Source organism: Puntigrus tetrazona, chromosome 2 (genome assembly GCF_018831695.1).
Source record: "Puntigrus tetrazona isolate hp1 chromosome 2, ASM1883169v1, whole genome shotgun sequence".
Lineage (NCBI taxonomy): Eukaryota > Metazoa > Chordata > Actinopteri > Cypriniformes > Cyprinidae > Puntigrus > Puntigrus tetrazona.
Window position 1 is genome coordinate 25,221,115 of NC_056700.1, and position 22,890 is coordinate 25,244,004.

The 22,890-nt window shown below is 36.3% G+C and overlaps 1 protein-coding gene and 1 pseudogene across 2 annotated transcripts; one reads left to right on the forward strand and one right to left on the reverse strand.

Moving 5' to 3' along the window:
- The first annotated feature begins 1,029 nt into the window (after window positions 1-1,029).
- LOC122362952 (activin receptor type-2B-like) lies at window positions 1,030-15,495 on the forward strand. 2 transcript variants are annotated; one of them, XR_006253181.1, is made up of 12 exons: window positions 1,030-1,449; window positions 4,474-4,681; window positions 5,830-5,939; window positions 6,767-6,918; window positions 7,492-7,635; window positions 7,733-7,876; window positions 8,432-8,577; window positions 8,748-8,862; window positions 9,692-9,830; window positions 10,710-10,840; window positions 11,888-12,878; window positions 14,574-15,495. XR_006253181.1 is itself a non-coding variant. In XM_043264772.1 (11 exons), the coding sequence occupies exons 1-11, from the start codon at window positions 1,407-1,409 to the stop codon at window positions 12,098-12,100; spliced, it is 1,545 nt and encodes a 514-aa protein (XP_043120707.1). In that variant the 5' UTR covers window positions 1,030-1,406; the 3' UTR covers window positions 12,101-15,495. The 2 variants fall into 2 exon arrangements, 1 of the variants encoding a protein (XP_043120707.1); XM_043264772.1 differs by having other exon boundaries at window positions 11,888-15,495.
- Window positions 15,496-19,673: 4,178 nt separating this feature from the next.
- Window positions 19,674-22,890, reverse strand: part of LOC122322995 — a 33,127-nt pseudogene continuing 29,910 nt past the window's right edge.

Sequence of the window (22,890 nt, forward strand, 5' to 3'; positions counted from 1 at the left end):
TAGTAAAAACACACAAAACATATAAAATGCACTTTAGTTATAATATTAAGAATCATTAAAACTAACAAGTAAATATAAATTAAATAGAATTCTAATAGTATTATATATATATATATATATATATATATATATATATATATATATATATATATATATATATATATATATATATATATAATATTTTACTTAATGTTTGTAAGTGGTTGTAAGCTATTATTTCAGCTACATTTAAATACATAAATGGAATTATTTAGAATTATTTATTACCACTTAGCTTCTTTAGAATTATATATATATATATATATATATATATATATATATATATATATATATATATATATATATATATATATATATATGTGTGTGTGTGTGTGTGTGTGTGTGTGTGTGTGTGTGTAACCCTGGACCTAATAAGTGTGTGGCATAAGTCACATAGGTATATTTGTAGCAGTAGGCAACAATACATTTTATGGGTCAAAATTATGTTTTTTATGGCAAAAAAATCATTAGGATATTAGGCAAAGGTCGTTTTTTTCATGCAAATATTTTAGAAATGCATTTAACAATTTTACGTCCTTTAATTTTGATTAACATGCATTGCAAAGAACTTTATTTGAACAACCTTAACGGTGCTTTTCTCAACATTTAGATTTTTCTGCACCTTCAGATTCCAGAATTTCAAATTTCGGCTTTCGGGTGACCTATAGATCTCAATTCCAAAACAATGACCCTTATATGCATCCAGGGTCACATATTATATTTAAATTGAATGAATTGTATAATGAACATTATTGTTAATAACGCTTTATAGGAGAAATGCATTTTTTGCCATTTTAAATAGCTGTGCAACAATTAATTGGGACTTCTATTAATTGCAATTGAATTTCACAGCATGCTAGGGTTTGTATTATTTTTTTTCCACTCGATTGCATCGCTTTCATTGGACCGGTGATGAAGCAGCAGTGAGTCCACGGTGGCCCCGGTGAACATCCGGGTTTCCCGCTGGCACCGCTGCTGTGGCTCTCAGGAGCCATTTTGGACGCCGTTCAGCTTTTCGCATGTCAGTCCCTCCTTCCCCCTCCAACTGCCCCGGCAGAGGGGGAGAAACACGCACCAGGACGCACGCGAGGGGGCTTCGCTTCTGCTCCAAGCGCCCAAACACTCGCTCCCGCTGCCGCCGCCCGGCCAGAATGAAAAGCTGGATGTTTGCGACATCAGGGACTTTGTTTCCGATCCGCGCGCTTCTGAGGGACACGCCGCGCCGTTGTGAAGAGGAGCTCGCGTTGTTATTGTAGCGGGCGAAGAATAGCGCGCGGGCCCTCGCGTTCATGCGTTTCATTTCGCTCTTAAATGCTTTCGCGGCATAAAGGGCGCCGTTTATCGCCGGGATCCTCGAAGGAAGGAATATGTTTGTTACCTGGCTGACTTTGGCGCTCGTCTGGTGCTCAGGTAAGGCGCTCGTTATTTGATTCATCTTCAATCAAAACGATAGTATCTAATCATAGTGTGGCTGGCCGCGTCGCTAAACCCGGTCAAGAAGCCTATGTAGACAGCGTTCTAGTTCTCACGCGAGGACCGCGATGCTAGCTATGTAGGTAGCGCGCTAGGTTTTTGGAACACGGCCGTTGTTACCGAACCAATCCACCGAGCGTTGGCTTTAACGAATTAGGCGTTCATTTTAACTCAATTCGAGATATTTCGTTGTTTAGGTTTGATTAAACGGCGGTAGGCTGTTTTAAAGTCGCTTGTGCGGTATTTCTGGTTGTTTAAAGGCAAAGTGAGCACACAGAACAAAAGTAAAACAGCTGGTGGTTTGTTGAAACAATCGATCTCCACAAAACAACTCGCGGTTTCGCCTCATGTTTTCATGCAATGTTTGGTTTCTCAAATTGGTTTGTTTTCTTTCTAAGGTTTATAAGACATTTGCGATAGAAAATGCTAAACATTTTTCATAGGTTTAGATGTGTCTGTTGCCTTCTTTATTGCATTTATATCTTTATAATATGCTAATTTAATTTATTTTTAATTATTTTGTTTTGTCATGAGCTGCCATGGCAGATTAAGTGTTTATTGTTCAAAACAGTGTTGTATTTTGACATGAAACGGTAGGTTTTAATAAAAAAAACACCATTTTATGTGTAAGGTTCGCTGGCAGTAGTGTCAAAATAATTGTACTGTTTTATTACGATTAAAATAAAAAAATTATAATAATAATACAATATTAAAAGGACTTTAAGCATATCTTGAGTATTGGAGAAGCAGAATAAAGTACAAGTAAAAAATGTTTATGAGTTGTATTTAAAAACAAGGCAAATAAAAATGCAAAATAAAAATAATATGCTGGACTTTGGTTTAAGTGATAAGTTGGTAAAATGTTGTTCTGGTGTAATAAAAAGAGAAGCAAAAATAATAATGCTAAAAACAAAATATTGAAAGTTTGGGGAAAGTTTTTTTTTTTTTTTTTAATGAAACTGAAGTTGGTATTTATATTTTTTTAAATTTGGTGTATATAAGTAACTGACTTATGTGTGTGTAATATACATGTAATATTTATATGTATATGGGCATATTTTACACACATTGTTGTGTATCAGTTATTTAAAACTATCCTTTTATTTTCTCACTTTCAATTTCACGCTTAGGCCGGCCTGTTTGTTTGACCACTAGACAAAGCCTCGCGCTTTGTCCAGTTATCTGTATTGATTTTGATCATTGTTTTAGGGGAACAGTGAGGAAATCTTCTTATACTGAAAGCTGATTTGTAATGGAGTCCCTCACGGGTCCCAGTGAGGAGGAAACCCCCTCAAAACAAAAGAGTCTTTGATACACCCTCCACATCAGTGTGTGTGTGTGTGTGTGTGTGTGTCAGCTGTGGGGTGGTGACGGGTGAAGAAAGGTAAAATCTGGTCGCTTTGGCGTGAAGGCTCACCACAGGGGTCAGGGGATCTTAGAAATAAACTTATTCTGTGTGTGTGTGTGTGTGTGTGTGTGTGTGTGTAAGAGAATGAGGAAAGCAGAGTGCAGTGGGTTTTAAGTAGGGGGCTGCTGATGTAATTCCCTCTTATCATGTGGCACCCAGTATCAGTGACAAAGAAGCCATACATTGATCTATCAGCGAGTGTTTAGCCAATAAATGCACAATGAACGTCAACTCATAACACGAGCCCTGGCGCTAAAGCTTCTGTAGCCCCGTCTCTCTCGATCCTGGGTGCTTTAGTGAGTAGGTGGGGTCACATTTGTGGGGGAAGGGTGGCCAGTGCATATATACGTCAAATTTAAAGGCACAGGCTTTGTTTTTTATTTTGCATGCAATGTGCTTAAACCCCCATTGCCCGTGTGGGCCATCAAACATTGTCGTAATCTGCTATTTTCCCCTTGAAACAGAGAAACTCGTATTTATAATGATTTTCAGTAAAAGCGGCAAACCTAGGTTAGCTGTTAAAAAAAAATAAACAAGGAAAATATTTTTTTTTTATATTTATTGAGGTTAAAATAAAGCAACATCAAAAAGAAAAGATGGATAAATGTTTTCTAAAAATTAAGTTTAGTGGTGTCCAAATTAAAAAAGGTAATTATTTATAAATGATAACTTTTTAAAAAATATTTAAAAAGTAGCAATAACTTGATGATAATTCTAAATTCATCATTGGGTATGGAAAAACGAGAATAATGTGCTTAGTGTTGTATTTTGTCCCATTTCAGTCTGACCTTAGGAGGTCTTTCTGCTCGCCTGTTGTGTGGATCTTACACTATGTAATCATCTCACGATCCTTGACCCAGTTCTTTGTGCAAATGTGTGCAGCGATGCGCGGCGCTGCGGCGTTGGTTATACCAAAAACGACGAGACGTGCCTTATGACAGCTGATCTGACATCTGGATTTGATTTGGTGGTTTTCTTCAAGACCACAGAAACTCAGTTCACTGGTCTTAAATCATCTACCCGTGAAGCATGTGGTTTGTGGCTGTGTGTTTTGGTTCGGGGGTTTGCAGGCTGGTTGAACACACACTGGGGTTTCTGGTGAGGGGGGTTTAAGTGTTTAAACATCTCATTAGGTTTTGATTGACAGGTAGTTGTTTCTTGTGATCTCGTAAGATCTGGGTCTGGAAATGTTTGCGTAATATGCTCCAATTCGGTTATTTGTTGACTAATACTTGAATAGATTCAGCCACGCTTTTAATGTCTCACGCATAAGAAAATATCAAACTCGGTAGCGTATATTTTAAAGATGCACAAGCAAAAATGTTAAGTTGTTTGCAATGCATCATTTGGATGTATGCGTTTAGTTTTTTAATGCACTGTGCGTTTAAAGGCATGGTTCACCCAAACATTTCTCATTTTGTACTCCTCTTCAGGTTGTTCCAAACATGTATGAGTTTTTTTTTTCTTTTGAACATGAAAGAATGCAACTGTACTGTCAACTGTTTGGTCAAGAAAATGCATTTCAGTCTCTTCCTTTCCGTGTTTTCTGTCAGGAGGCAGTCAGGCGGAGGTGGCGACTAGAGAGTGCGTCTACTACAATGATAACTGGCGGACAGAGAAAACCAATCAGAGCGGTTTTGAGAGGTGTGAGGGAGAGAAAGACAAGAGGCTGCACTGTTACGCCTCCTGGTTGAACTCCACCGGAACCATTCGTCTGGTCAAAAAAGGCTGCTGGCTCGACGATTTTAACTGTTATGACAGGTAACATCAAAACCTCCTTTTATATAAGGTCACTGTCGGATTCGACTGCCTTTTGCCAAACAAGCTTGACAAGAACTTGTTTTTAAAGCCTGAAGTTAATGACTTATCACGGGTTTCATTTATTATAACAATGAGAAGTTATGTAAACATACTGTTGTATAAAAGTTTGGGGTCGGTCAGATGTCATTTTCGTCTCATCTACCCCTAGTCATTATAATTTTAGAAATAACTGGGTGCTATGTGAATATTTTAAAATGTAGTTTATTCCTGTGATGCAGCATATGTAGTACTTCAGTCTCATATTTAACATGATACTTGAGAAAGCATTCTAATATAACATCGGGAACTATTCTAATATTCTGTTAAACTTTTTATAATATTTCAGCATTCATTTAAAATAGAATTCTTTTGTAACATTATAAATGTCGGAAATGTGGCTTTTAATTAATCGTTGTTGATTACTAGGTAGTATTAAAATCTAACTGGCCCCAAATTGTACAAATGATTTTCATTTTTTTTTAATGTGTGTAAATAAAATCATTTAATTTCAGACTGTTGGGTAAAATTGGATTGCTCAAAAAGCATTTTTATTGGTGTGTATATATAAGCTTAGGAAATATAAGCTTAAATATACATTTTTCTGAGTGCTGTTTTGCAACGAGCGCTTTTTTTTTTTTTTTTTTTTTTCGGCCAAGAGCCATATTCTCCTGTGACGACAAGCAGTTGTGTCAAATTAGATATCGATCAGTGAGGATTCAACACATGTAAACTGCTGAAACAATGGTGTTCTTGCATGCATGCTTTGTGCTTTCTTTGTAAATATGGGTTACTACATTTATGCCTGTTTTCATAGACGGGGCTTAGCCAGGCCATAGCACAATTAGACATTGAATTCATTTTTAAAAACATATTAAAAAAAAAATAAAATACTGTTTGCATCTTAAGACGAAACAAAGCCAATGACGTTTTAAGACCAGTCAGCGCAAGTTTCTTTCAGTCTAGCACTAGGCTTTAGTCTTGTCTGTGAAACCAGGGGTCTCTCAGTTAGCAATTAATTTAAGAATTCACATCGACTGCCATTTGCCACTGCTACGACTAATTTTAGATCTCCCCCTTTCGTGTGTGTGTGTGTGTGTGTGTGTGAGCAGACAGGAGTGTGTGGCCACAGAGGAGAGTCCTCAGGTGTTCTTCTGCTGCTGTGAAGGAAACTATTGCAATGAGAAGTTCACACACCTGCCAGAAGCCATCGCTCCTGCAGGTAAACCAGCCTCACAGCCATGTGGCCCATTCTTTAGGATCTTTTGCCTAAAAAATATATGTATATGAATTGTGCTATTAAAGTGCCCCTATTATGGGATTTGAAAGGTTCGTATTTTGATTTTGGGAGTCCCCAACAAGTTGACATTTATGCAAGGTACCAAAAAAAAATGCATTCAACAACTCCCAAATGATGATTCCTTTTTTTTTAAACCCTTCCTTTGAATTTTTATTTAGAGCAGTGTTTGTGAGCTTTTAATGCTCCAAAAGCAACACCTAGTGAAAAATAAAAACTGAATTTGTATTATCATTCAGACCCACATGAAAATCTGGTTTTCACAGATCTGCGCGCGTAACAAGCAGGTGGCAATATGTTAATGTTTCATGTTGATTTTAACATTTAAGTGCTTGGGATTTGTTTTAAAAACGCCTCATTTCAATGATTTAGAGTCGAATCTTTCCTTTTGAGAGACAATAACTTTTATACACGGCGCACTTTCAGATTCAAAACTAATTCACTTTGAGCTGTTACACACTGCGTGAAAGGTCATTTTCAAAAATCCATAACAAGGGAACTTTAATGATGGTGATTCACATTTGCATTTATTAACAAAAAATTAACCATCTAAGTATTTAGTCGTGTAAATGTAGGTGATTATAAATACAAGATCTGGTGCATTAATAAAAAATTGATGTTCAGTCATTTTATAATGGCCTTATTTCAGTGATTTGTTTGATTAGTGTCATTTTCTTTTATGTGTTTTATTTTACACCTGGTTATATTTCACATCCATTATTGCTGATGTTCTGTTTTGTGTTTTCTTCTAGTAAAGATCCAGCCTCCTCAGCCAGGGCCGTCTCTGTGGGGTGTGCTGGTTTATTCTCTCATTCCTTTCGCCATCCTCTCTCTGGCCCTGGTGCTCGCCTGCTGGACGTACCACCAGCGAAAACCACCCTATAGACACGTTGACATTGGCCAGGTATGACAGCTACGTATAAATTCGTATCACGGTTTCCAAAAGTGTTTCCAACATCAATAATGTGAAATGAGCTGCTGTATATTAGAATGGTTTCTGAAGAATCATATTGATCTGAAGACTGGAGTGATGATGCAAGAAATTCAGCTTTGTGTCACAGGTTTAAATAAATTACAAGCGTATTCACTTTAAAAGCAGTACTTTTTTTTTTTTTTATTATTATAATGATGACATTTTACAAATTTACCATTTTGTATTTATGGTCAGTTAAATGTAGCCACTTGTCAAAAACATTAAAGCATTTTCAGACACCATACTTTGCATATGTCTGAGTTTATGTTTGAGACTATTACTGGGATATGGTTATATTTTTCTTTTAGATTGTTGAAAAGATTTAGTCCCACATATTTATATATATATATATATATAAGGGGGTTGGGTTGCCTTTATTCATTATAAGGCTATCTTATCAGCCCTATTTTAAATTTGTATAAATATATTTTTATGTTGATTGACTTGTACTGCTTATCAGATACTGATTCTTATGTGTTTTTTTATTTAAATGTTCTTGCTTAGGATGCTGGTCTTCCTCCACCGTCTCCTCTGGTTGGTCTGAAGCCACTGCAGTTGCTAGAGTTAAAGGCCAGAGGGCGCTTTGGCTGCGTCTGGAAGGCCCAGTTACTGAGTGAATATGTGGCGGTGAAAATATTTCCCATCCAGGTAAATACTCCACTTATGTACTATTCAAACAGGATTGCTTTTTTTTTTCTCAAATGAAACGCGTGTGTGTTTAATTCTGAAATGTGTTTATCAACAGGACAAGCAGTCGTGGCAAAATGAAAGAGACATTTACCTCACTGAAGGGTTTAAACATGAGAATATTCTGCATTACATCTCAGCAGAAAAACGCGGCACAAACCTTCAGATGGAGTTGTGGCTGGTCACAGAATTCCACGAAAGGGTCAGTAATAGTTTGTTTCCAAAAATATCCCTAGAGAATTGTGGGGTAAAGTGGACCAAATAATAATATTAAAATTAAAGATAATATAAAATGCTGTATCAAACAACATGCATATTAATTATTATGCATTATGTCTTCAATTTTAACATTCATTGCTACTCAGGTGCATCAATTCAGAATGAGTACATAAAAAAAACAATGATCTGCACACTAAAAATCTATGTAGTATCATGATGTTATTGTAATATATAATATATAATGTTAATTTAGTATCAATGAGGGTTTTACTTAATATTTTTAAATAGTTTTTATTTTATGGTTTCTGTTTTATTTCAATTTAAGTTAAAATGTTAGTATTTTTCCATCCTATTTGTCCTTTAAATTTTGTTTTATTTTTTTTTTAATGTACACACGCACACATTTCACATTTTTATTTTTCTTAGGCAAAAGTAGAATTAAAATATTTATATATATTCCAGTAAGTGCTTTATTTCAATATTGCTTTTATTTGATTAAAATTCCATAATATGTATTATGGGTCCCAATTTATTGCAGGGTTCACTAACAGATTACCTGAAGGGAAACCCTGTGAGCTGGCCTCAGTTGTGCCATATTTCTGCAAGCATGTCCCGTGGCCTGGCGTACCTTCACGAAGACCTTCCTTACAGAGCAGAGGGACCCAAACCCGCCATCGCACACAGGTACATGAGCCGAAGTGAATCTAAAGCTTTTACAGCATCAATACAGATCTGAAAGGATGCGTATCGAGCATTTGATGTGTACTTTTTTAAAAGAGATTTGTAAATGTTTTGCTCTTGCTGTGTAGTGATAAGCGAGAGACACTGGGTGATTTGAGGTTTGTGATTTGCAGAGACTTCAAGAGTAAGAATGTCCTGCTCAAGACTGATTTGAGCGCAGTGATTGCAGACTTTGGGTTGGCTGTGCGCTTCGAGCCTGGGAAACCGCCTGGAGATACACACGGCCAGGTGAGAGATAAAGCCAAGCATTTGCCTACAGTTCAGTCTATCTGTCTCTTTATCCATGCTGAATATGGGCGGGTTGGTAAAAATAGTGTTTTAGAAAGGCTGCAGTTGTTTGAACAGAAGTAAAATAAAAACAGTAATATTGTGAAATAGTATTACAATCTATAAGAGCTGTTTTATGTCAGAATATTTAATTAATTCCTGAGATTTAAAGCTGAATTTTCGGCATAACTACTCCTATCTTCAGTGTCACATGATCCGTCCGAAATCATTTTAATATACTTATGTTAAAAAAAGTCGGAAACCATTATACTCTTTATCAAGGTTTTTAATAAATATAAAGTTTAAAAGATCAGTATTTTGACTTCACTGTCAATTTTAATTCATCCAAGCTGATTTGCTTAAGTTGCTGACCCTAAACGTTTTACTGTTAGTGCTTGTAAATATTATTTGCTGGTGTTTTGATTCATCAATTCAGAATAAACGCACACAGACCAAAAAATATAAATGCAGATTCAAAAACTAAACTAGTCTAAATTGTTTTACACTTGGCACTGTGTTCTGTAAATATAAGAAAGTGCTTGTGATGTTCTTTATTTGTAAGTGCCTTTTGAATAAATGTAAGAAATGTGAGGCTTTGAGTCCGAGATCAAATCAGTTTCACTGAAGAGTTGTGCAAATGCAACCACAAAAATGTTTCAGCCTCTTATTATTCGGTCCCTTATGATTATTCAGCCATTTTGAAGTTCAAACAAGTGTGAATCCCCAGACTCCTCTGGGAGGGCGGTGAAAGTGTCTAGTGTATGACTGTTTGTTTTCTCTCTCGCTGCAGGTGGGCACTCGGCGTTACATGGCTCCAGAGGTGCTGGAGGGAGCCATTAATTTCCAAAGGGACGCCTTCCTAAGGATCGACATGTACGCTCTAGGACTGGTGCTGTGGGAGCTGGTGTCTCGCTGCACCGCCTCCGATGGTGAGTCTGCATAAACATGTGTGTCTGTGCATTTACAAGTAAAAACGTGTTCCAGACGTTTAACAATATAAGAGCAGTGTGGTGTATCATATACATATTTACAATGTACAGATATGCACAAGGTGTTTGTGGGTGTATTGAATGAATATATATATATATATATATATATATATATATATATATATATATATATATATATATATATATATATATATATATATATATATATATATATATATATATATATATATATATATATATATATATAAACAGATAAATGGGTATACATGCACAGACTGTTACTGCATTAGCATCAGTAATACAGTACGAAAAGATATGCAAACGCTAGGAAATTTACTAATTCATAGTGTATATACAATGTTAATATGTGTGTTGTATTAATGATATATTTGTGCATCAGTTGTAGTTTAGCAGTCTGATGGCCTGAGGGAAGAAGCTGTCCATCAAATAGACATCATAATAAGTTAACTTCTAAGTACAGAACTGTTAATGTTTTATATTTATTTATTGACTTAAATCAAAAGGCTCTAGCTATAAATTCAGGGGTGTGTTTTTTTTTCTTTCTTGTTTTATATGTTCTTTTATTAATAAACATTTCCATGTATTCTGATCTAAGAAGTTTGACGCAATTATGAAATTGCTTTAAAAATGCTTTTTTTAGTTACATTTCAGCCCAAAATGAACACCAATAATAATAATAATAATTGTGAGGTTTTAGTTTACTGTACTATAAGGTATAGTACTTTAGCACTTTTCTGTTTTTTTTTTTTTTTTTTTTTTTTTTTTTTTTTGATCTTAGCTGATCATGCATGCCTGGCTATTGCTTTATACAGCTAATGCTTTTGCTGCCTCCCTCAGGTCCTGTAGGTGAGTACCAGCTGCCCTTTGAGGAGGAGGCGGGCCAGCATCCTTCACTAGAAGACCTTCAAGATGTGGTGGTCCACAAGAAGATGCGGCCCATCTTTAAAGACTGTTGGATCAAACATCCGGTGAGAATGTGCTTTTGCGTAGAAGCTAGAGCCAGTGCAATTATCGTATCGCAAGGACCGCGATTTGAATAAATAAATACACATGCACTGCAGGTTTCAGAGTAAAGCACAGAACTGTGAGCAGCTCATGAAGCAGTGTGTTCAGCGTTTCAGAGCGACTCAGTTTGCAGTAATTGCTGCTGCATACAAACTAAACTGTATCCGATTTGAGTTTCAGTCACTTTTGGGAACATAAACATAAACCAACCAAACTTCTCAATCTTGTAATGAAAAGTTCTTATCAATAAAAGAGAAGCTTTAAAGGCTCCCTGCAGTTTTCTGTCTAAATATTTGATGGTTTGAAGTTTGGACGGAGATCAAATGTTAGCGTTATAATTTTACAGTTTTAGTCAAAAAAATCTTTTAATATTATTAAACATTAAATACCTAAATATTATAGATGAAAATATTACTTATGTATATATAAATATACACACACATTCACATATATATTATATATTCACGTAAATATTTATACACATATATATATATATATATATATATATATATATATATATATATATATATATATATATATATATATATATATATATATATATATATAAATATATAAATATAAATATATATTATAATATTGAATATTTTGTAATATTTAAATATTTTCTACATATATACTGTATGTGTGTGTGTGTTCATATATGCGTAATGAATTTATACAGTACTCACAAAAACATTTATTTTGAATTAATCATGAATAATTGTTTCACAGCATGAGTAAATAAAAGTGAACTTAATGCAGGTTAGGTTAAACTCATAGCTCATTCAGAGATGGAGTTTGCTGCATTTATTGCTTGGAGAAACACAGAGTTTCAGACTAGTTATTAAATTGACGCCTTTTGATTCGATTAGCATTTTGATAAGAGATTTTTAGAAATTTGTACAGAGCGTTGTGCAACCCTTTGAATGCCGATCCAGCTTTTGACATCTTCCAATTTTGAGTTGGAGAATTAAAACCGTTTAAATGATCTTTCTCCGCGTTCCTGGCAGGGTTTGGGCCAGCTGTGCGAGACCATCGAGGAGTGCTGGGACCACGACGCAGAGGCGCGACTGTCGGCCGGCTGCGTGGAGGAGCGCATCTCCACCATCTCCAAGACCGCCAACACCATCAACACGTCTACCTCGGAGTGCCTGGTCTCCATGATGATGATGACGACGTCCCACAGCGACACGGACCTTCCTCCCAAAGAGTCCAGCACCTGAACATCAGGGACGGCGAACCACGGCGTTCATCGCTCCAGTAAATGTGAACTTTGCTGCTAATTTGATCTCTGGATCGTCATGTATTTAATTTCTTCTTCTTGCATCGTCGGATCGCTTTCACCAGCACATTCATCTACTGTACTCTTCCGAGAAGGAAGGCACACACGGAGAAACCTCAAACGCGAGAAGACCGAACTCTCAGAGGGCATTCAGGGGATCGTTTCGGACTGCTGGGATATGAGCACACGTTACCTCATCGGTTTTAATGCCATTTTTAAGTTGTTGTTTTTTTGCCTTCACTCCATGAATACCTCCATCCCGAACGCTCGACCCTCGGGTTCTATCAAGACGATCTGATGACTGTTACGCAACCTTCCAAGAGCACACAAGGTCCTTTTTGTACTCAGTGAATTTTAGTCTAGTTTTAACGTACCCTTTCTTCCTCGAAGCGTCTCGTGGGATGTTTTTTGTGGCGTTTCCTGCAGCCGTCTGGGACACCGGAAGCGGAAGGCAGCGGGACTGTTACGATTCGAGTTGCCTTTCGCGGCGTCGGGATTGGTTTTAATGTAGCATCCGCTTGTGTTGAAGTATCTGAAGTCAGACGTGCCATCGGTTCAGCGTTCGTTTTTGTTTTTCTTCTGAGTGACGAGCTGCAGTCCAAGTGTTAGTTCTGCGGCCGCGTGAAGAGCAGCGCTGCGTTACAGGATTGCTTTCGATCACGGCTCAATGTTTGGGTGCACCAGGAAAGCGCGTGATGTTTATCCGCTACACTACTCAGGTAAACTCTGTGCATGTGATTGTGACCGCTCACTCTTACAGCAATAGTTCTCAGCAGTATGGTGAATCTCACCAGGAAAAATCTGGGTCATAAGCCACCTGAAAATCTGAAGGAAAAATGTAGTTATGCATCCGTGAAAATTTAGCTTTTTATGATTTTTTTTGTTTTTTTTTAAGCACGCCTTGGCATATCTTTTAGCATGATGCAGAAAAATACTTTATTCGAAATACTAGATGCTTCATTAAAATGAAAGAAATTTGTTTCAAGAAAACTAACTCCCTCGCATCGCAGAAATGAGAAAAGGTTTTTTAGTACGTCACAGTAAATGGGACAAATTGGACTTGGCATAGACTTCATTCTCTTTATGCAGCAGAAAATAAAGCTCTTGGGCCATTGCATATTATCTCTTTCTATCAAGTGAAAAAACACCACCCCACAATTAAGTTTTTGGACACCTAAAAGATATTTACAATAATTTTTTTCTTGCTTGCAGTAATTATAACGTTGTTTTGCATTACAGTAATAAATATTCAATATGCTGAAATTTCATAAATGCTTTAATTTAGCAGAAAAATAGCAACAGTTAAACAACTGTTTGTTTATCAAATTATTACTGTAATGCAAAAAAGTGTGCTTTTTCCCCCCTTTAAATTGGTGTCAAATGCAATAAAAATCTAACCTATTTGTTTTGTTTTTAACAATTTGATTAAAAAAATTTGGTATCACTTTAAATTTAGATGCCATTTATTAACATTAGTTTGTGTATTAACAAATATGAACAATCAATGATCGATACCGTATTCATCTTCGTTAACGTTAGTTTATAAAAATACGATCATTCATTCATTGTTAGTTCATGCTCACAATGCATTTACTAATGCTAACAAACACAACTTGAAATTAGCATTAGAAGTGTTGTTCAAAGTAATTAGATCTTTTAATTGGCTTTGACATTAATGTTTAAAGAGCAAATAAAAAACAATTGAGCAACAAATGATCACTACAGTAACACAATTAACCTAAAATGAACTCAAATGACCTAAAATATATTCACAGTTGTGCTTAATTTTTTTTTTTTCCTGCATGATAGCAAAACAGTAATAATTAGGGCTGCACGATTGACAAAATCTAACTCGATTCGCTTAAAATTGTAAACGCAATTATTAATTATTATTGACAAGACTTACATTGAATGATGTTTATACCACTGTCAAATTTTTATATAAAAACAAATAACCTGAAAACCTTTTAAACCGAAACATTTATATTGTGCTTCTCTAGTACTAAACCTTAAGTCAAATATTCATTGGTTTGGTTTCTTCTTGAAATTTTATATATATATAGTAAAACACACAAGGTATTATAATGTTAAGCAACCTATAATTAACCTGTAGAAAGAGAAAACATCTTAAGCATTCAGATGAACATAAATGGACTTTACATAATCGTTCAAGAAGGTAATAATTGTTTAATTATGGCATCCATGATTGTAATTGCGATTTATAAATTAAGTGCAAATTAACTGCAACCCTAGTAACAATGATTTTTTTTTTGCACCAGTAATAGAAGACTAGCTGAAATGTCATGAAAATCCCGTATTATCATTGTTTTTTTTTCCTCATGCATCTTTTTCCTTGGGATTTTTGGGACGCGTTATGACCCTGGATGTTTCTCGATTCACATCTATCTCCACAGTGGCGATATCTTCAGAGCTCGCCTGTTTCCCGCAATAACTCGAGTGTTGAAGACCGAATGTCCGTAGTGCTGTACTCCTCCAATCATCTCATGGACTCCGGCGTTGTTCAGAAACGGGCAGCTTTTCTCAGACTCGTTGGTCGGCGTAGCGCTAACACGATCACTGAATCTCGACCGTCATGCTCTCAGTGATTAGATATACCTCAGATATTGTGACTTTTTTATATATGAATATATCTAAAGTATTTTATTCAGTTTTTGTGGTAGCAATATAATTTAATATCCAGCTGCTTTTCTGTGATTCCCGGAGATTTTCTTTTTAGTTTTGACACAGAAGGTGCTCTGAATTTGATTGCCAGGTGCTCGGTGCGTTTCCAGCATCCGCAGGTTCAATGGCTTCTGAGGTTCAGATGAACTGTTCTCTGAGGAGACGCAAACCTCCCTCACTTCTCTTTTAGTTTACGTTTGTTTGTTTGTTTGTGTGGTACACGTATCTTCTTCCCTCTTCGTCTCCGTCTTATCAATTGTATTAAGTTGGATTTCTCTCTTATCAAATCAGGGATTTGAAATATAATTAAAGTATTGCAGTGCAAGTTGTGCAAATTTAGTTGAAGCCAAACTTTGTATGCTATCAGGTGTTGATGTGTGATGTGTATATAAATAACGTCATCGGATCTGCTAACTGATGTAGATGAAGCATCTTTTACTCTCGTTATGTTTCGCATTAATAAACCCTGAAGAAGAGTTCGTACGTTTAGGACAACCTGAGGAGATTTCCTTCGCCGGCTTCTCATGAAGGATCAGGAACGATGGAGGTCTGTTGATGTGGTTGTTTTGTTTTTTTTTATTATTACTATTATTATTTTTACTGCTGCTAATGTAGTAAATGTATGTTGTGTTGCCCGGTTTGGGTCATTTCAGATTCTGCTGCCATGTTCAGTATTTTGTTGAATTAAACATTACTCATGTTTATCACTTACATTTCTTGTTTGTCTTTTGCTTTTAGGACATAGTAACTTTTTAAGTGAAATAAAAAAAAGTATATATAATATAAATTATATATATATTATATATAAATTTATTATTATTATTTTTAAAGGATATAATATATTTTTAAAAAGGATATATATTTAAAAAAAAGGGATTCTTTTTTCTTTTAAAGATATAGTGTATAATAAATATATATATTTTTAAAGGATATATATATATATATACATATATATTTTTTAAAAAAGGATATATATATATATATATATATATACACACTTTTTTTTTTTTTTTTTTTTTTTTTTTTTAAATACAGGAAATGGAAATTTTTCCTACATTACTCGTGCAGACTGGAATTATTTTGGGTCATTTTGAGGCTTCAGTAGCTTTAGTAATGTCAAAATCCTCCATGCAGCGTTCTTAAGCTTTTCTCGTTCGGTTGTTATGACTGTGTCCAGCAGTAGAGAGCAGTATGTGTCCAGCTGATCTCTCGGCACATTCACTCATGACTCAGGACAGGAAGTGACAGATGTTGACTACAAGGTTAGGAGACAGGACATATGGACGGTCCCAAATATTTAATACCAGCAGATATATCTCGCCAGAGTCCTCTGTCCCTGTAAGGATCTACAATAACACAGCACAAATGACTGAAATCCTCAGAGATCATCGGAGAGTCACAGCACGACCTGCTTAAAATAGACATGCTTTCTTTGGGCGTAACTGTGAGTTCATCAATCAAAAATTATTGTATAAAAATAAGGTTAATCTATATCTGGACCTTACACAATTGAAAGCCTAAAAAGGTTTTAAATTCCTGGCATTAAATATTGCATGCCTTGTTTCCCAATACAAGCTTCCTTAAATCAAGATATATTTACATGGCATGCGAACTGAACACATAAAGATGTATTTTCTGACAAATTGAACACATTTAAGTGATTTCATGCTTAAAACAAAACAATAATAATCAAAGGAGGTATGAAAACTCACTTTTTACCCTAAAATTAAGTGGATTTCAGTGAGACTACTGGCAGATATTTGGTCTTGGTTAAAACAAACTTCTCCGTAAACGAGATATTTCGATCTTATGTTATTATTTTGCTTCTTAGTTAAATGTGTCTTGATTTAAAAATCCTTATTATGGTAAGTAAGTAGAGCTATATATATATATATATATATATATATATATATATATATATATATATATATATATATATATGTGAATATATGAGAGCTTTTTTAAAAAAAAAAAAAAAAAATCAGTTTTACTGTGACTCATCCTGCACTTACCCACTTTGACCAATCAGAGGTTCTAGAATGAAAAGGTCCCACCCACAGATGACTGTCGCTAGTAGCTAGTTGGCTATTATGGCCTACTCAACCCTTTTGCATAGGTAGAATACAGGAAATACAGCTTCCAAGATTTCTGAAGCCGCTTGGTTCAAACAAAGTCTACTGCAACTCTCTAATCTCTCCATTACACACATTTCCACTGACTTGATGTGTATAAAACACGCTTTGGGCAGAAAGAAAAGAACAACAAACTGGTGAGTAACATGAGCCTTTTTTAAGTGTCCTATAGTCTTTAGAGACAGACAAGGAGATGAGAAATAATATGCAAATTAAAGCTATTGTTGCAGTGTTTAAAGACTATAGATCACGCCAAAGTCATGACTTGACTGCACCGTGTTTCCATTCAAGATTAAATAATGGCTATAAAAAACTAAAAAGAACAACAACAACAACAACAAAAAAAGAGCTGTTTTAGGAAAAGTCTCTCTCTGAGTTCAGTGGAAATAAGCGGAGCTCCCCTCCGGGTCAGGATTTCTCCAAACCTTTCTAAGCCAGCGCTGCACCAACAGATGGATGGCGTTAATTGCATTTTTCCTTTTTTTTCTTCCCTATGGCGGATTATTATGATTATATTACGAATTATTTTGTTTCTCGGAAGATGGTGCTGTACGCATTTGCGTTCGTGTTTCAAGAATCGGAATCGCACATTTCCGGCCGTGGTGTTGAGTGATGTCATCATATCATATTCATTCATGCGTTTGTTTAAGGATTAGTTTTTCCTGTTCCTCAGCATTCGAATATTCTTTATGCGTACGTAATATATTTGTCTCCCAAAAGTCTACCATAGACTAAACCATCTAATGTTGCACGGTACTGTATAATAATGCAACCCCAACAAACACACACACACAAATAAATACATATGCAGTTTTTGCAGTCTTTATGACTATTATTGTTTGTGAAATGAGAGTAACATCTATGGCTCTTCTCTTCATCCACTGCTTTGATGAAAATATCGACAAAATATAAAAATATGAAATTAAGAGACATCATCAAATTATTGCAGACCTGGAGTAATGCTTTAGTTTTAGTATATAGTAATTATAAACAGATAGACTTGATGTGCATAAATAAGACTTGACTTATTTGTTGTTTCTATTGTTTTTGCTAACTTAATCATACAAGGTGGGTCCAATCAAGTGGAGCTTTTCCATCGTTAACACAGGGTGACCATGGTAACGGGAACACAAACACATGTATCCTGATTAAGAGCGTTCGCATCCTTAAATCCAGGAAGTGAACAGACTTCATCAGTCACTCCTCTGGGACTAATCTAGCACTAATCACATTTACTCATCGATTGTGATCTTTTGTGCTCCAAATCAAAAATGCTGAAGCACTTTCTGTTTTTGTTTTCTTTGAAAAACGCACTTTTTTTTATAGACGATAGAAGCATGTGTGTGTGTGTGTGTGTATGTAATTAGTTATAGTGCATTTTAATCTGTAATAATGGGTTTCCTGTAGTCGAGCTTAATCCCAGCCACATGTTCAGATGTTTAAACATCAGATCAATTACGCAGACACATTCATTAAAGTGGATTTCTTTAAAGCGATCCAGAGACACAAAGAATTAAAATGAAATCATCTGCAGAAACTGAATAGAGAAATTAAAAGTTGTAAAAAATATACGGATGGCATAAAGTACAAACCAAATGTAAATAAAAGTCGTTTTTTTGGGGTGGGGTGGGGGTGGTAGGATGACATATTTATGTGAATATAATAAATAAATAAATTCTGGCAATAGCATACAATAAAAAGTAAAGATCCCATTTTGGTTCAAGATGTTCCACCCATCATAAATTATTACTTTTTATAGCACTTGAAAACATTATTTTCCCAATAAAATGTAAAAGTTGACATCAAAAACAACACCTTCCCAAAATAAAATAAAGGCACTTGTAAAAGGTAGGAGTTTAGAGGTCTGTGACTGAGCGAACTGAAGTATGAGTGCATTTGTGTGTAATTAAAACAAGTGATTATTTTCCGCTGGGATTATCCTGGAGGTCCAGCTGGTCTGGAGGATTTGAACACCCTCACCCTGGGCTGGAGAAAGGGCAAACTCCCAGGGAACGAAGCCAAATTGGCTCCCTAACCAAGCTGAGAGCACAAACTATGCACACCGTTACAAAATCAACCAGAACTGGAGACTGAAGAACTAAAGAAAGGCTGGTCAGAATGGTGATTCGTGTTCAGAAGACTAACAGCAGATGTTTACAGACCCATAGTCGGGTTATGAAATCAAGAGAAAAGTATTGTGTTTGGTGCTTTGAGCCCAATCTCATTGCTATTCATACGAATTTGGACGAATTACCTATACCTAACCCCGCCCCTAAAGCTGTGGTTTAGAAAAAATGTACAAAATCGTATGAATTAAATAAATCAATATACGCTATTTTTCAGTGTAATATGAAAAAAAAAATTGCAAATGTGAGATTGTCATCCAACCCCAAATTCATCAGGAATTTATTAAAACGTAGCTGTGAAAATGTTTATTGTGTTTCATGTTCCATAAATGCCCCTTGAAATTAAATACAACAGAGAGAACATTTTGTGGAAAGGAAAGCTTTGTTTCATAAAAAAAGGAGTAGAACACAGAAATTGATATACCTGTACACGGATGCTGATGATACATCTGTACTTCTCTTCCCATTTTCTTATATACATTATATTAGTTAATATATAGTTTATAATGTCAGAGAAATGCATTTGATGCATGTAAATTCATATTCTGACTTGGAAAAAAAACGGTGATGAGGTTATAATTAGGACACTGAAAATATTCTATGATCCAGACTAAAGCATTTCAATGTGCAACATAATGAGAAAAAGCCCTTAAATAAAACATAAGAGCTCAAGGTAATTTCAAGTGATTCAAATTTTGTATTAAACATAGACGTCTATGCATTTTAAGTCAGTTAATTCAACATTTTACTGCTGTAAGATTAGTGAAACAGGTCAGGATATTTACCCCAAAACTGGATTTGTATCCACTGGGAATTGATTGAATCATTAAAAGTAGGTGTTGCATATCAAAATGGAGCAAAGCTGCTGGAGAGAATGGGTTGGGAGATACATGACTTTAGCCAGGAAAGTTGTTTCATTTTGATGAAAGATTACATAGATTCTTTCTTTGGAATAACATGCACCAGTTGTGCAAAATAAAATCAGGAACATGTACATGTATTTACTTGAATAGTCCATTTTGATTTTACATTGACCTCAAACCATGTTAAAACACAGTTTCCTGCCTGTGTTCAACAAGAAAACTAAAATTCCTCAAGCGCTGATAAAAATGCAAAATCATTCACTTTGTAAGAGGAAATTTCCACTGTAGTAATTCCAACTGCATTTAGGGGCCTTTTCCTTACACCAGTACTCTCATCAAGTGTAAAAAAGTGATAACATCCCTCACTTAATCCTGAGCAATGAAAAACTCTGGGAAAAACTACATGTGGCCGTTAAGCTTTATAGCAAAGAGCCAAAATTACATCTGTGCAACATTACAGTTGCGATATGTGCAGCACATCTGAGCTAAAATACATTCTCTACCTGAAAAGTTACACCCTCACCTTGATATATCCATGTATTTTTGTCCGTTTCCCATGATAACATGTCATATTTTGACAAAAACAACAGGTTGTCCAAACATTTTCCAGACAGATTAAAAAAGTGAAATCTTGCTCGCATTTTGGATTCCTCCTGATTAGATTCGCTAAACACATCCAACCGTGGTTTAAAAAAAAACAAGATGGGTTATTTAGAAAAGAGTTCCTAAAGAAATGTTTCATCATACGTCTCTTCTTTATGAGACTCACTGGATTGAGAGTCAGGTTTTAGCATCTTGAAATGGTCACTAGGATCCTTTGTTACAGCATCATAGGATGGCGGAGGCCCCTTCTCTGGACCGTAGTGCTCTTTAATCATTGACGCTATGAGTCCTTCTCGCTCCGGAGCACTGTCCTCTTCTGACCAGTGTGCGTCTTGGTTTATGTGCCTGTACAGGTAAGATGCCTGCTTCATTTGTCGTCTAACCAGGTGCCGTCGGTAGCAACGCTGGATCAGTGACGCCGAAATCTCCTCTTGCTTGCGCCGCAAGGTGGTGGTGATGGGCTCGTGGGATATCTTGGAAGGGTTCGCCATCATGAACTTCTCCTCCATTTGTTGCTTCAAAGCGTCCATTTCTCCGGTCTCCCCAAGGACCCGCTTGGTGAAGGCAAACAGGATGTCCAGGCAGTGGATCCTGTCGCCGCTGACCATGGGTAGATCCATGTTGATGAGTTTGATTTTGTTGGGTTTGGCGATCCTCAGAGGTTCGGAAAGGCTGTCTGCGAAACTGGAGAGTTTGGAGTACTCAATGAAGTGCGTGGCCTCAACGTCGAACTTCTCCCAGACCTCGTAGAACATCTCGAAGTCGTCCTCGCTCAGAGGTTCGGTGCTCTCCTCTGTGGCCACGCTAAAGTTCTCCAGAATGATGGCGATGTACATGTTGACCACGATCAAGAAGGAAATGATGATGTAGCTGACGAAGAAAGTGATCCCTACTGAGGGATTGCCGCAGTTGCCCTTGGTATTGGTCCCGGTGTTGATGTAACTCGAGCTGCATTCTTCCGGAGAGTTGTTAAGAATGGGATCTAGTAGGTTATCCCAACCGGCCGACGTGGTGATCTGGAAAAGGCAGATCATGCTGTTCCCGAAGGTCTCAAAGTTGAACATGTCGTCAATCCCACCCTGCTTCTTCACATAGGCGAAGTTCGCCATGCCAAAGATGGCGTAGATGAACATGACCAGGAAGAGCAGGAGGCCGATGTTGAACAATGCCGGCAGTGACATCATTAAGGCAAAAAGTAACGTCCTTATTCCTTTAGCTGCTCGTATTAGTCTGAGAACTCGTCCTATTCTTGCCAGCCGGATCACTCGAAACAGAGTTGGGGACACAAAGTATTTTTCTATTATGTCAGCAAGGACAATTCCTACAAGGAGGGACAAAATTAAAACCAGGCATCAGCACACAGAAAGTGGACTCACGTGAAAATCTCTTGAAGAATTGAGAAATGGCACTATGAACATCTCAGATCACAACAACCCAGTTGAAAAGACAAGCTGGTGTCTCTGCAAAGTTTTTAGCTAACTTAACCAAACCAGCAATCCTTCTTTGGCTTCACCATAATGGTGACCAGATGGACCCGTACCAAAGAGCTAACCAGTATAAACCAAGTTGGTCTTTTCAGCAGGGAAGTCTTGAATTAGCCACACGTACCACTTACCAGACTGTAAAGTCGTGCACTTACCAACGATGGACAGAATAACCACTACAAAGTCAAATATGTTCCAACTAATGGTGAAGAAATAACAGCGGAGGGCAAATATCTTGATGAGGCATTCAGTGGTAAAGATGACAATGAAGGCCAGGTTGATGTTATTTAGGATGGTCTCCATACGAGCAGATTGTTCATCGGTCTCGACCATCATGGTTATCATGTTGAGAATAATGAGCATCATGATAGTGATGTCAAAGGCTTGCTTGGACACTAAGTCGAAGAAGAATCCTTGTAAAATGTTCTAGAGGAAAAAGAGTTTATGGTGAGAAATTAAGAGTTTCATTTTAGTAAAAAAAATGGTTAAAAATCTTACCAGTGGTCTTGGAATTGGCTTCTGTGGCTTTTTCGATCCAAGTTTCTTCATTGCATTGTAGTACTTTTTCTGTTCTTCAGTCATGAATATATCCTGGCCACCTTTAGTACAGGGAACAAGCAGCTGTTATTTTTCATGGAACACAATAAATGTAAGCAGAATGCTTTTGGAGAAGTTAAACCTAAACACCTATCATTCTTTTCTGTTGATTGAAGTTATCGATGATGACACCGATGAACAGATTTAAGGTAAAGAAGGATCCAAAGATGATGAAAATAACGAAGTAGAGGTACATGTAGAGGTTTATCTCTTTGACGGGCTGCTCCTCGACCTGACAAACAAG